Source organism: Pyrgilauda ruficollis, unplaced genomic scaffold (genome assembly GCF_017590135.1).
Source record: "Pyrgilauda ruficollis isolate IOZ18807 unplaced genomic scaffold, ASM1759013v1 scaffold192, whole genome shotgun sequence".
Lineage (NCBI taxonomy): Eukaryota > Metazoa > Chordata > Aves > Passeriformes > Passeridae > Pyrgilauda > Pyrgilauda ruficollis.
This window is the reverse complement of record NW_024518318.1, coordinates 578,426-591,279: the sequence shown is the minus strand read 5'-3', so window position 1 is coordinate 591,279 and position 12,854 is coordinate 578,426. Positions and strand designations below refer to the sequence as shown.

At 62.5% G+C, this 12,854-nt stretch overlaps 2 protein-coding genes across 3 annotated transcripts; both read left to right on the top strand.

Annotated features, from left to right (window-relative positions):
• The first annotated feature begins 327 nt into the window (after nt 1-327).
• Nucleotides 328-2,421, top strand: LOC121352684 (transmembrane protein 161A-like). The gene is made up of 6 exons (XM_041465850.1): nt 328-371; nt 909-1,012; nt 1,095-1,175; nt 1,281-1,378; nt 1,667-1,823; nt 2,262-2,421. Exons 1-6 carry the CDS (start codon nt 369-371, stop codon nt 2,419-2,421), a joined length of 603 nt encoding a protein of 200 aa, XP_041321784.1. The 5' UTR covers nt 328-368.
• Nucleotides 2,422-2,464: 43 nt separating this feature from the next.
• TMEM161A (transmembrane protein 161A) lies at nt 2,465-9,623 on the top strand. 2 transcript variants are annotated; one of them, XM_041465859.1, is made up of 11 exons: nt 2,465-2,999; nt 3,082-3,162; nt 3,268-3,365; nt 4,488-4,644; nt 5,143-5,294; nt 6,309-6,369; nt 6,470-6,613; nt 7,470-7,583; nt 7,951-8,125; nt 8,612-8,708; nt 9,003-9,623. In XM_041465859.1, exons 1-11 carry the CDS (start codon nt 2,485-2,487, stop codon nt 9,251-9,253), a joined length of 1,845 nt encoding a protein of 614 aa, XP_041321793.1. In that variant the 5' UTR covers nt 2,465-2,484; the 3' UTR covers nt 9,254-9,623. The 2 variants fall into 2 exon arrangements, with proteins under 2 accessions (XP_041321793.1, XP_041321794.1); XM_041465860.1 differs by lacking the exon at nt 6,470-6,613 and having other exon boundaries at nt 2,470-2,999.
• Nucleotides 9,624-12,854: the final 3,231 nt, after the last annotated feature.

The window sequence follows — 12,854 nt, the reverse complement described above, 5'->3', positions numbered from 1 at the left end:
GGGTCAGCTGAGGAGGGGCAGCACGGAGCTGCTTCGGTGGCTCCCTGGCGTTTGCCCAGGGCTAGCCCAGGGCGGGGATGAGAGAAGAGAGGCGGATTTGATTTATTATCGATATTATCGACGATATCGACATCCCGTGTGGGCTCGGCCCCGCAGGGACTCGAACCCGGGCCCCGCCGGGACTCGAACCCGCCGCCCCGGAACCGCGCGCCGCGCAGAGCCCGCCCCTCCTAAATCCGCCCTCTCATTGGTTAATAATGTGCCAATCAAAAACAAAGCAGTCGCGGATTGGTTGATTAGAGGGGCGTGGTCACGGGGGCGTGACAGCGGGCGGGCTTCCTGCGGGCGCCTTTGCGCTGACCCCCGGCATGGTGGGCACGGACCGGGCCGGGATGGACCGGGAATGGACCGGGATGGACCGGGAATAGACCGAGAATGGACCGGGGATGGACCGGGGATGGACCGGGAATGGACCGGGAATGGACCGGGGATGGACCGGGGATGGACCGGGAATGGACCGGGATGGACCGGGAATGGACCGGGAATGGACCGGGAATGGACGGGGGATGGACCGGGGAGGGACCGGGAATGGACCGGGAATGGACCGGGAGTTCTGAGCGGGGGTGCATGGCCAGGCTGCCCGGGGGTCCCAAGGTTCGGCACGGCCGGGGGGTCCCGGGGTGACCGTGGCCAGGGGTCCCTGCCCGGCCGGGGGTCCCAGAGGGTCCCTGCAGTGCCCCCCTGCTTCCCGGAGGGTCCCAGCCCGGTGGCTTCACACGGGGGTGTCCCAGCGAGTGTCACCCCGGGGTGTCCCCAGCAGGGACAGAGCAGGGCACAGCCCCGCGGCTGGCTCTGCAGGGCTGTCCCCAGGTGTCCCCAGCCCAGGTGACCCCCGGCTGTCCCCGCAGGCGGTGATGGGGGTGCAGGTGGTGGTGACCCTGCTGGCCGCCAGCCTGATGCACAGGATGGCCCCGCACTGCTCCTTCGCCCGCTGGCTGCTCTGCAACGGCAGGTACGGCCCTGTCCCTGTCCCTGTCCCTGTCCCCTGCGGCTCCTGGGGACATCCCAGGTCCTGTCACCCCCCTGTCCCCCAGCCTGTACAGGTACAAGCACCCCTCGGACGAGGAGCTCTGCGCCCTGGCCGGGAAGCAGCGCCCCAAGAGCAGGAGGGACAGGTCAGCGTCACCTGGGGCTGGCAACGGGACGTGTCACCCCTGGGGACAGCGGGAGCCGCCCCGGGGTGACACAGGGGACGAGCCAGCCCTTGGGTTTCCCTGCAGGAGGGCCAGCGGGGTGGCAGAGGACAAACCCCTGTCCGTGCCCCGCGACATCGAGCTGCAGCTGGACACCAGCCCCATCACGGCCGTGGACGCGCTGGGTAACGCCCTGGGGGTGCTGGGGTGTCCCCAGTGCGGTGACAGGCGTGTCCCCAGCATGGTGGTGTGTCCCCAGCACAGTGACAGACGTGTCCCCAGCACGGTGATGTGTTCCCAGTGCGGTGACAGGCGTGTTCCCAGTGTGGTGGCATGTCCCCAGCACAGTGACACACGTGTCCCCAGCGCGGTGACACGTCCCCAGCGTGGTGACACGTCCCCAGCGCGGTCACACATCCCCAGCACGGTGACACACGTGTCCCCAGCGCGGTGACGTGTCCCCGCGCCCCCAGTGCTGCGCTATTTCCCGGAGTACCAGTGGTTCGTGGATTTCTCCGTCTACGCCGGCGCCGTGTACGTGTTCAGCGAGGGCTACTTCAGCCTGGCCAGCGCCGGCAGGGAGACCAACCTGGGCGTGCTCTGGAGCCTGCTCACCGTGCTCTTCTCCGTGTATCCTCCCTCCCGGGCCGGGCACCACGGGGGTTTGCCCTCCCTGCTGAGGCCTAAAGCTGAATTTTGTGGGTTATTTCTGACTTCTGCAGGTTTGCCCTCCCTGCTGAGGTGTAAAACTGAATTTTGTGGGTTATTTCTGAGTTCTGCAGGTTTCCCACCCAGGTGAGGTGTAAAACTGAATTTTGTTTCTGAGTTCTGCAGGTTTTCCCTCCCAGGTGAGGCCTAAAGCTGAATTTTGTGGGTTATTTCTGACTTCTGCAGGTTTGCCCTCCCTGCTGAGGTGTAAAACTGAATTTTGTGGGTTATTTCTGAGTTCTGCAGGCTCCCCGCAGAGGAGCTGGTGGTGGCCCCGTGGCGGAGACGTTCAGGGGGTGGGCAGCGGGTTGGGGTCCCCTGGTGTCCCCAGTTTCCTTGACAGCTGTCCCCAACGCCCAGCAAGGTTTTCTTCACGGTGATGCGTCACTATTTCCGCTCGGAGGAGGGCGGGGAGCGCTCCGTGTGCCTCAGCGCCGCCTTCTTCTTCCTCCTGCTCGCCATGCTGGCCCTGGTGGTGCGCGAGGAGTACCTGGAGTTCGGCCTCGAGGCCGGTGGGTGACGGGGACAGATGGACCGGGGATGGATCGGGGATGGACCGGAATGGACCGGGAATAGACCGGGGATGGACCGGGGATGGACCGGGAGTTCTGAGCGGGGGGTGCATGGCCAGGCTGCCCGGGGGTCCCAAGGTTCGGCACGGCCGGGGGGTCCCGGGGTGACCGTGGCCAGGGGTCCCTGCCCGGCCGGGGGTCCCAGAGGGTCCCTGCAGTGCCCCCCTGCTTCCCGGAGGGTCCCAGCCCGGTGGCTTCACACGGGGGTGTCCCAGCGAGTGTCACCCCGGGGTGTCCCCAGCAGGGACAGAGCAGGGCACAGCCCCGCGGCTGGCTCTGCAGGGCTGTCCCCAGGTGTCCCCAGCCCCGGTGACCCCCGGGGTGTCCCCAGCAGGGACAGAGCAGGGCACAGCCCCGCGGCTGGCTCTGCAGGGCTGTCCCCAGGTGTCCCCAGCCCCGGTGACCCCCGGCTGTCCCCGCAGGCGGTGATGGGGGTGCAGGTGGTGGTGACCCTGCTGGCCGCCAGCCTGATGCACAGGATGGCCCCGCACTGCTCCTTCGCCCGCTGGCTGCTCTGCAACGGCAGGTACGGCCCTGTCCCTGTCCCTGTCCCTGTCCCCTGCGGCTCCTGGGGACATCCCAGGTCCTGTCACCCCCCTGTCCCCCAGCCTGTACAGGTACAAGCACCCCTCGGACGAGGAGCTCTGCGCCCTGGCCGGGAAGCAGCGCCCCAAGAGCAGGAGGGACAGGTCAGCGTCACCTGGGGCTGGCAACGGGACGTGTCACCCCTGGGGACAGCGGGAGCCGCCCCGGGGTGACACAGGGGACGAGCCAGCCCTTGGGTTTCCCTGCAGGAGGGCCAGCGGGGTGGCAGAGGACAAACCCCTGTCCGTGCCCCGCGACATCGAGCTGCAGCTGGACACCAGCCCCATCACGGCCGTGGACGCGCTGGGTAACGCCCTGGGGGTGCTGGGGTGTCCCCAGTGCGGTGACAGGCGTGTTCCCAGTGTGTTGATGTGTCCCCAGTGTGGTGACAGACGTGTCCCCAGCACGGTGACATGTCCCCAGTGTGGTGGCGTGTCCCCAGTGCGGTTTGACATACGTGTCCCCAGCGCGGTGACAGGCGTGTTCCCAGTGTGTTGATGTGTCCCCAGTGTGGTGACAGACGTGTCCCCAGCACGGTGACATGTCCCCAGCATGGTGGCTTGTCCCCAGCACTGTGACAGACGTGTCCCCAGTGTGGTGGCGTGTCCCCAGTGCGGTGACAGGCGTGTCCCCAGCATGGTGGTGTGTCCCCAGTGTGGTGACAGGCGTGTCCCCAGCACGGTGACATGTCCCCAGCATGGTGGTGTGTCCCCAGCACAGTGACAGACGTGTCCCCAGCACGGTGATGTGTTCCCAGTGCGGTGACAGGCGTGTTCCCAGTGTGGTGGCATGTCCCCAGCACAGTGACATACATGTCCCCAGCACGGTCACACGTCCCCAGTGCAGTAACATGTCCCCAGCGCAGTGACAGACATGTCCCTAGCACGGCGGTGTGTCCCCAGCACGGTCACACGTCCCCAGCACGGTCACACGTCCCCAGCACAGTGACAGACATGTCCCCAGCGCGGTGACACGTCCCCAGCACGTTGACATACGTGTCCCCAGTGTGGTGGCGTGTCCCCAGTGCGGTGACAGGCGTGTCCCCAGCATGGTGGTGTGTCCCCAGTGTGGTGACAGGCGTGTCCCCAGCACGGTGACATGTCCCCAGCATGGTGGTGTGTCCCCAGCACAGTGACAGACGTGTCCCCAGCACGGTCACACGTCCCCAGCACAGTGACAGACATGTCCCCAGCGCGGTGACAGACGTGTCCCCAGCACGGTGATGTGTTCCCAGTGCGGTGACAGGCGTGTTCCCAGTGTGGTGGCATGTCCCCAGCACAGTGACATACATGTCCCCAGCACGGTCACACGTCCCCAGCACAGTGACAGACATGTCCCCAGCGCGGTGACACGTCCCCAGCGCGGTCACACATCCCCAGCACGGTGACACACGTGTCCCCAGCGCGGTGACGTGTCCCCGCGCCCCCAGTGCTGCGCTATTTCCCGGAGTACCAGTGGTTCGTGGATTTCTCCGTCTACGCCGGCGCCGTGTACGTGTTCAGCGAGGGCTACTTCAGCCTGGCCAGCGCCGGCAGGGAGACCAACCTGGGCGTGCTCTGGAGCCTGCTCACCGTGCTCTTCTCCGTGTATCCTCCCTCCCGGGCCGGGCACCACGGGGGTTTGCCCTCCCTGCTGAGGCCTAAAGCTGAATTTTGTGGGTTATTTCTGACTTCTGCAGGTTTTCCCTCCCTGCTGAGGTGTAAAACTGAATTTTGTGGGTTGTTTCTGAGTTCTGCTGGTTTTCCCTCCCTGCTGAGGTGTAAAACTGAATTTTGTGGGTTATTTCTGAGTTCTGCAGGTTTCCCACCCAGGTGAGGTGTAAAACTGAATTTTGTTTCTGAGTTCTGCAGGTTTTCCCTCCCAGGTGAGGCCTAAAACTCAATTTTGTGGGTTGTTTCTGAGTTCTGCAGGTTTTCCCTCCCAGGTGAGGCCTAAAGCTGAATTTTGTGGGTTATTTCTGAGTTCTGCAGGCTCCCCGCAGAGGAGCTGGTGGTGGCCCCGTGGCGGAGACGTTCAGGGGGTGGGCAGCGGGTTGGGGTCCCCTGGTGTCCCCAGTTTCCTTGACAGCTGTCCCCAACGCCCAGCAAGGTTTTCTTCACGGTGATGCGTCACTATTTCCGCTCGGAGGAGGGCGGGGAGCGCTCCGTGTGCCTCAGCGCCGCCTTCTTCTTCCTCCTGCTCGCCATGCTGGCCCTGGTGGTGCGCGAGGAGTACCTGGAGTTCGGCCTCGAGGCCGGTGGGTGACGGGGACAGGGGAGGGACCCCAGTCGGGGGGGTCACACCACTCCCAGGGTCACTCCCAGGGGTCACTCCACACTCATGGGGGTCACTCCCCACTCCCAGGGGTCACTCCACACTCATGGGGGTCACTCCCCACTCCCAGGGGTCACTCCTTGCACATTGGTCACTCCACACTCATGGGGATCACTCCCCACTCCTAGGGGTCACTCCTTGCACATTGGTCACTCCACACTCATTGGGGTCACTCCCCACTCATGGGGGTCACTCCCCACTCCCAGGGGTCACTCCCCACTCCTAGGGGTCACTCCACACTCATTGGTCACTCCCCACTCCCAAGGGTCACTCCCCACTCCCAGGGGTCACTCCACACTCATTGGTCTCTTCCTACTCTTAGGGGTCACTTCCCACTCCCAGTGGTCACTCCCCTGTGGTCACTCCCCCACTGGTCACTCCTCACTCCCCCTTTGGTCATTCCCCTGGTCTCTCCCCCCTGGTCACTCCCCTGGTCACTCCCTGGTCACTCCTCACTCCCCTGGTCACTCCCCAATGGTCGCTCCATGGTCACTCCCTGGCCACTCCCCTGGTCACTCCCCTGGTCACTCCCCCCAGTTACTCCTCCCTGGTCACTCCCTTTTTGGTCACTCCCCGGTCACTCCCCTGGTCACTCTGCAATGGTCGCTCCATGGTCACTCCCTGGTCACTCCTCTGTGGTCACTCCCCTGTGGTCACTCCCTGGTCACTCCCCAGTCACTCCCCAGCGGTCACTCCCTGGTCACTCCCCTGTGGTCACTCCCCAGTGGTCACTCCCTGGTCACTCCCTGGTCACTCCCCAGTGGTCACTCCCTGGTCACTCCCCAGTCACTCCCCAGTGGTCACTCCCCTGTGGTCACTCCCCAGTCACTCCCCAGTGGTCACTCCCCAGTGGTCACTCCCTGGTCACTCCCTGGTCACTCCCCTGTGGTCACTCCGTGGTCACTCCCCAGTGGTCACTCCCTGGTCACTCCCGCAGGCCTGGCCGGAGTCTCCTCTAACCTGGAGCCCATCCTGAAGCCCCGGGGCTGGGAGTGGACGTGAGTCGGTGCCGGGGGGACCACTCCCTTTTTTTGGGGACGTTTTGGGAGGCTGGGGGAGGAGCGGTGCCAGCAGCCCCCGCTGTCCCCGTGTCCCCAGGCTGCCGCTGGCCAGGCTGGCCTTCAGGCTGGGGCTGGCGGCGCTCTGCTCCTTCCTGGGGGCCTGCCTGACCTTCCCGGGGCTGCGCCTGGCTCAGACACACCTGGACGCGCTCAGCATGGCAGCCGGCAAACCCCTGACACAGTGCGTGTGCCGGGGGACAGCGGGGACAGCGGGGACAGTGGGGACACCTGGGGACACCTGGGGATAGCGGGGACAGCGGGGACAGCGGGGGACAACGGGGACAGCGGGGACAGCGGGGACAGCGGGGGACAGTGGGGACACCTGGGGATAGCGGGGACAGCGGGGGACAGTGGGAGATACGTGGGGACATCTAGGGACAGCTGGGGACAGTGGGGGACAGCTGGGACACCTGGGGACAGCAGGGGACATCTAGGGACAGTGGGGGACAGCTGGGGGGCGCAATGGGGGACAACAGGGGACACCTGGGAACAGTGGGTGATACCTGGGAACACCTGGGGACAGCGGGGAGGACAATGGGAGACAGCTGGGGATACCTGGGGACAGTGGGGGACACCTGGGGACACCTGGTGATACCTGGGAGCACCTGGGGACAATTGAGGGCACAATGGGGGACACCTGGAGACAGTGGGGGACACCTGGAAACAGCAGGGGACACAACGGGGGACACCTGGGGAGGGAGGAAGGGAGGGAGGGCTGGGTGCTAGGACCCCCAGCTCTGGGGGAGGTTTGGGGTGGGAGGTTTGGGGTCTGGGGTCGGTGACGTCCCTTTAAGGGTCCTGCTGCACGTGGGGTCTCTGTGGGGTCTCTCTGGGGTCTCTCTGGGGTCTCTGGGGTCGGTGACAGTCCCTTCCAGGGTCCTGCTGCACGTGGGGTTCGTGGCTCCCGTGTCTGGGGTCTTGCTGGGGGCTCGGCCGCCGTTCCCAGTCCCTTCCAGGGTCCTGCTGCACGTGGGGTCTCTGTGGGGTCTCTCTGGGGTCTCTCTGGGGTCTCTGGGGTCGGTGACAGTCCCTTCCAGGGTCCTGCTGCACGTGGGGTTCGTGGCTCCCGTGCTCGTGGTGCTGCTGTGGGTCCGGCCGCTGTCCCGGGATTTCCTGCTCCAGGCCCCGCTGGGCAAGGAGACGGTGCAGATGTGAGTGGCACAGCTGGGGACATCCCCCGTGACCCCCGGGTGACCCCCGTGACCCCCGGGACAGCGTCCCCACAATAACCCCTTGTAACACCCAGTGTCCCCCAGTAGCTCCTCAGTGTCCCCTGTGACCCTCTGTGGATGAGAGGGTTCCTGTCCCCAGCCCCGTGTCCCCTGTCCCCTGTGGGTCAGGAGTTCCTGTCCCCAACCCAGTGCCATCCCCTGTCCCCTGCAGCCTGTGGATCAGGGGTTCCTGTCCCCAGCCCTGTCCCCAGCCCGGTGCCAGCCTGTGTCCCCTGTGGATCAGGGGTTCCTGTCCCCAGCCCCCTGTCCCCAGCCCGGTGCCAGCCCGTGTCCCCTGTGCCCCTAGCCTGTCGGACTCGTCCTTTGACACGCTGCGGCTCTGGGCCGTGGTGGCGCTGTCGCTGCTGCGCCTGCTGGGGACGCGCCACCACCTGCAGGCGTACCTGGGGCTGGCCGAGCGCTGGGTGCGCCGCATGCGGCGGCAGGCGGGGCGGATCCCGGCCCGAGAGATCCAGCAGCAGGTCGGGACCGGGAGCGGGAGCGGGAACGGGAACGGGAACGGGAATGGGAATGGGAACGGGAACAGGAACGAGAATAGGAACGGGAACGGGAATGGGAATGGGAACGGGAACGGGAATGGGAATGGGGAATGGGGACGGGAATGGGAATGGGAACGGGAACGGGGATGGGAACGGGAGCGGGAACGGGGATGGGAACGGGAGCGGGAACGGGAATGGGGAATGGGGAATGGGGAATGGGGAATGGGGAATGGGAATGGGGACGGGATTGGGAATGGGGAATGGGTACAGGATAGGGATCAGGACCATCGGGATCGGGACCAGGATCAGGAATGGGAACGGGGTCAGGATCAAGATCGGGGTCAGGATTGGGATCAGGAACAGGAACGGGATGGGGGTTGGGATTGGGATGGGGATTGGGATTGGGGCATTGGAGATTCCCAGAATTCCCAACGGGGATTCCTGCTGGGCATTCCTGGATTCCCGCAGATCACCAGGATTTACTGCTACGTGTCCGTGGTGAGCCTGCAGTACCTGGGGCCCGTGATCCTGACGCTGCACTGCGCCCTGCTGCTCAAGACGCTGGGTGAGGAGGGGCTCGGGGGGCTTCGGGGTCAGCAGGAGGCCACCGGTACCCGAACTGTCCCCAGCTGTCACAGCCCCAGCTCAGGATGTCCCGTGGTTCTGTCCCCTGGTTCTGTTCTGGTTTGCAGTGGGGACAAACTCAGTGCTGGGAGTTTGGGGCACGGGGACATGCCAAACCTGTCCCCTGTGTCCCACAGAGACCCCCAGAGCTGTCCCCCGTGTCCCTCAGAGCCCCCCAGAGCTGTCCCCCGTGTCCCTCAGAGACCCCCCCAGAGCTGTCCCCTGTGTCCCACAGGTCACCACTCCTGGGGGCTGTACCCCGAGTCCCCCGCCGTGTCCCCAGCAGCACCGGTGGCCCTGCCACGCCCCGAGGGTGATGGGGATGTGCAGGTGGTGGTGCAGGAGATCTCGGGGGTCCTGGGCTGCATCTTCACCCCCCCCTTCTTCCGAGGACTCTTCTCCTTCCTCACCTGGTGGGTGGCCGCCTGCCAGGTTGTCACCAGCCTCTTCGGCCTCTACTTCCACCAGTACCTGGCAGCATCCTGACTGGGAGGGACTGGGAGGGACTGGGAGGACTGGAGGGACTGGGTGCTGCTGCCTTGCCTGGTTGTGCCACTTTGAGGACACACGTGGGGACATTGGTGCCACCAGGACGGGTTTTGTGTCACCGCTGTGCCTGCCCCCTGTGGGGACACTCCAGTGCTGCCTTATCCTGGAGGGCAGCGGCTCCTGGCATGCTGGGGACACGGTGGGGACATCCAGGAGTGGCAGCTGGAGTGGCCAGCAGAGATTTCGGGGTGTTCTCAGCTGAGGCTGAGGGGTTTTTGTGGGGTCTCTGCACCCCCTGTGCTCCGTGTGACCCCTCAGGCCCAGCAGCCTCGGGGGTGGCTGCTCCACAATAAACCAGTGACACCAATGTTCTTGTCACCCAAAAGCTGCTCTTGGTGTCCCCAACCCCCTGAGCAGGTGTCACAGTGCTGCTTGAAGCACCACCTGGGAGGAGCAGACCTCAGCTCACCTGTCCTGTCCCTGGGGTCACCTGGGGCTGGTGACACTGGGGGTGGGGACAGGGCTGGGGTCCCTTTGCTGTCCCTGGGGTCACCCGGGGCTGGTGACACTGGGGGTGGGGCAGGGCCGGGGTCCCACGGGGTGGGTGCTGCTGCAGCTGTGTGAAACGGGATTAGCAGGTCCGGGCTGCCGGGAGAAAGGGCCGGGGCTCTGATCCTGTTTGATTGCCTTGTAATGGTCTTAATTCCCTCTCGTCGAGCCCGGGAGGAGCGGCAGCGCTGGGCTGGGGTTAACTGGGCTAATCCAGCTCCTCCTCCGCCTCCTCCTCCTCCTCCTCCTCCTCCTGCTTCCCGGGAATCCTCGCCGTGGATGTTTGAGGGAAAAAAAATAAGAAAAAAAAGAGGGGAAATTCCCATTTTGCAAGTGGGGAATCCAAAGCCCAGCCCAGTGGGAAATGGGGCATCCAAAGCCCAGTTCAGCGGGAAATGGGGAGCCCAAAGCCCAGCCCAGAGGGAGATGGGAACCCAAAGCCCAGCCCAGCCCGGCCCAGCGGGGATTTGGGCGCTGCCCCCCAGCAGGTTGGGAGGTGTCCCCGCAGGGTTTGGGACGCGGGGCTGTCCCCAGCAGGGGTGGCGCTGCCCCGCTGTCCCGTTTGTCGCTGTCGCGTTGCTAGGGCCGGGTTGCGGCGGAGGCAGACACGCAGACGGAGCCTCCCCGGGGAGCTGCCCAGACGGGTGACCCTGCCCGGCGGCGACAGTGACAGATCGAGCAGCCGGCAGCGCAGACACGGCCGCGGGCACCGAGGGGCCGCTCCCTGCCCTGCCGCCGGGCGGGGGTCGGGGGCTCCGGCGGGGGCTGCCACAGGGGGACGGGGGGACACGGAGGTTTTGTTGGCCCGGTTCGGATCCGGGAGGTCCTGGGGGGATCTCACAGCTGGGGGGGCTCGTCCTGGAAGGGAGGGATGGGGGGAGTCCTTTCCCACCCCATTTCCACCCCAAATGGGATCCCTGGCGGGGAGGGGTGTGGGGAATCCTTTCCCACCCCATTTCCATCCCAAAATTCCCTGGCAGGGATCTCTTCCAGGAAGGGATGCAGGGAATCCTTTCCCATCCAACTTCATTCCAAATGGGATCCTTGATAGGGAATCCTTTCCCACCCCATTTCCACCCCAAAATTCCCCGGCAGGGATTCCTGACAGAGAGGGATGCAGGGAATCCTTTCCCATCCAACTTTATTCCAAATGGGATCCTTGACAGGCAACCTTTTTCCACCCCATTTCCATCCCAAAATTCCCTGGCAGGGATCTCTTCCAGGAAGGGATGCAGGGAATCCTTTCCCATCCAACTTTATTCCAAATGGGATCCTTGACAGAGAACCTTTTCTCACCCCATTTCCACCCCAAATGGGATCCTTGGCAGGGAATCTTTTCCCACCCCACTTTATCCCAAATTGTCAGGGTTTGTGAGGAGATTTTTGAGGTTTTTTTGGGGGGGTTGTGAGGATTATGCGGGGTTTTTAAGGGTTTTTTGGGAGGTTGTGAGCAGATTTTGGGGAGGGGATGTGAGGGGTTTTTGATGGGTTATGAAGGGTTTTTTGAGGGTTATGAGAGTTTTTTGAGGTGTTATGAAAGGTTTTTTGAGGGGTTATGAGGGTTTTTTGAGGGGTTATGAAAGGTTTTTTGGATCTGTTGTGAGGGTTTTTTTGAGGGGTTATGAGGGTTTTTTTGGGGGGTTATGAAAGGTTTTTTTGGAGTGTTGTGAGGTTTTTTGGGGGGTTATGAGGGGTTTTTGAGGGTTATGAGGGGTTTTTGAGGGGTTATGGAAGGCTTTTTTGAGGGTTATGCGAGTTTTTTTGAGGGGTTATGAGGGGTTTTTGGGGGGTTATGAAAGGTTTTTTGAGGGTAGGGGGTGTTATGAGGGTTTTTTTTGCGGGGTTATAAAGGTTTTTTGGGAGTTAGGAGCGGTTTTTAGTCCGGGAGCCCCGAGCTGGGGAAGGCTCCAGGCCGTGCCCAAGCCGACAGTGCCACCTGCTGCCACCAGGCTGGGGACAGCGACAGCGACAGCGAGGACCCGAGCGGGCCTTCCTCTGGGATCCCAAATTCCCAGCAAAGCCCTGACCCAAGCACGACAGCAGGTTTGTGTGGGCGAGGGGGCAACAACCCTCAAAAAAACCCTTCAAATATCCTCACGACCCCTAGAAAAAAATAAAACAAAATAACCTCAAAAAACTCCTCATAACCCCCCAAAAATCCCTTTAAAAACCCTTCATAATCTCCCTCAAAACCCTCTCACAATCCCCCAAAAATCCCTTCACAAACCCTCGTAATGCCCAAAAAACCCTCACAGCCCTCAAAAAACCTCACAACCCCACCAAAATTCTCCCCGCAAACCCCCAAAAATCTCTTCATAACTCCCCCAAAAATCTCCTCACAAACCCTCAAAAAATCTCCTCACAAACCCCCAAATATCTCCTCACAACCCCCCATAAAACCTCTCAAAAATCCCCCCGAAACGTTCCAGGCCTGAGAAGCAGAGAGAAGTCACAAACCCTCAAAAATTCTCCTCACAACAACCCAAAAATCTCCTCACAACCCCCTCAAAAATCCCCCCGAAACGTTCCAGGCCTGAGAAGCAGAGAGAAGCCGTGGAGAGCCCCGAAGTCAATCATATTTTTTATTAAATATACATCCTCTCTTGGCACAAATCTTAAAATATATAAACATTATATAACAAAGTGTCTTCACTGCAATAAAATAGAATCCAGATCCAAGAAAAGCCGTCAAAATCGACACGCGCACATCGATGGTGAGGGCACGGGGAAAGGCAATTAACAGTGTTTGTGCTAATTAATAGATGCATAGACCACACAGGCAGTGAGCGGTGCTGGGACACCCTGCAGCTCGTGGTGATTTTGGGGGAAAATGTGGGGAAAAAGGGGGGGAAAGGGGGAAAAGGGGGAGGGAAAAAGGGAAAGGAAAACTGGGAAAGGAAAAAAGAGAAGGAAGGGGAAAAGGGGAGGGAAAAAGGGGGGGAAGGAAAAAGGGGGGAAAGGAAAAGGGAAAAATGGGAGAAAAAGGGGGAAAACAGGGGGAAACTGAGGAGGAAAAGAAAGGGGGAAAGAAAAGGGGGGAAAGAAAAGG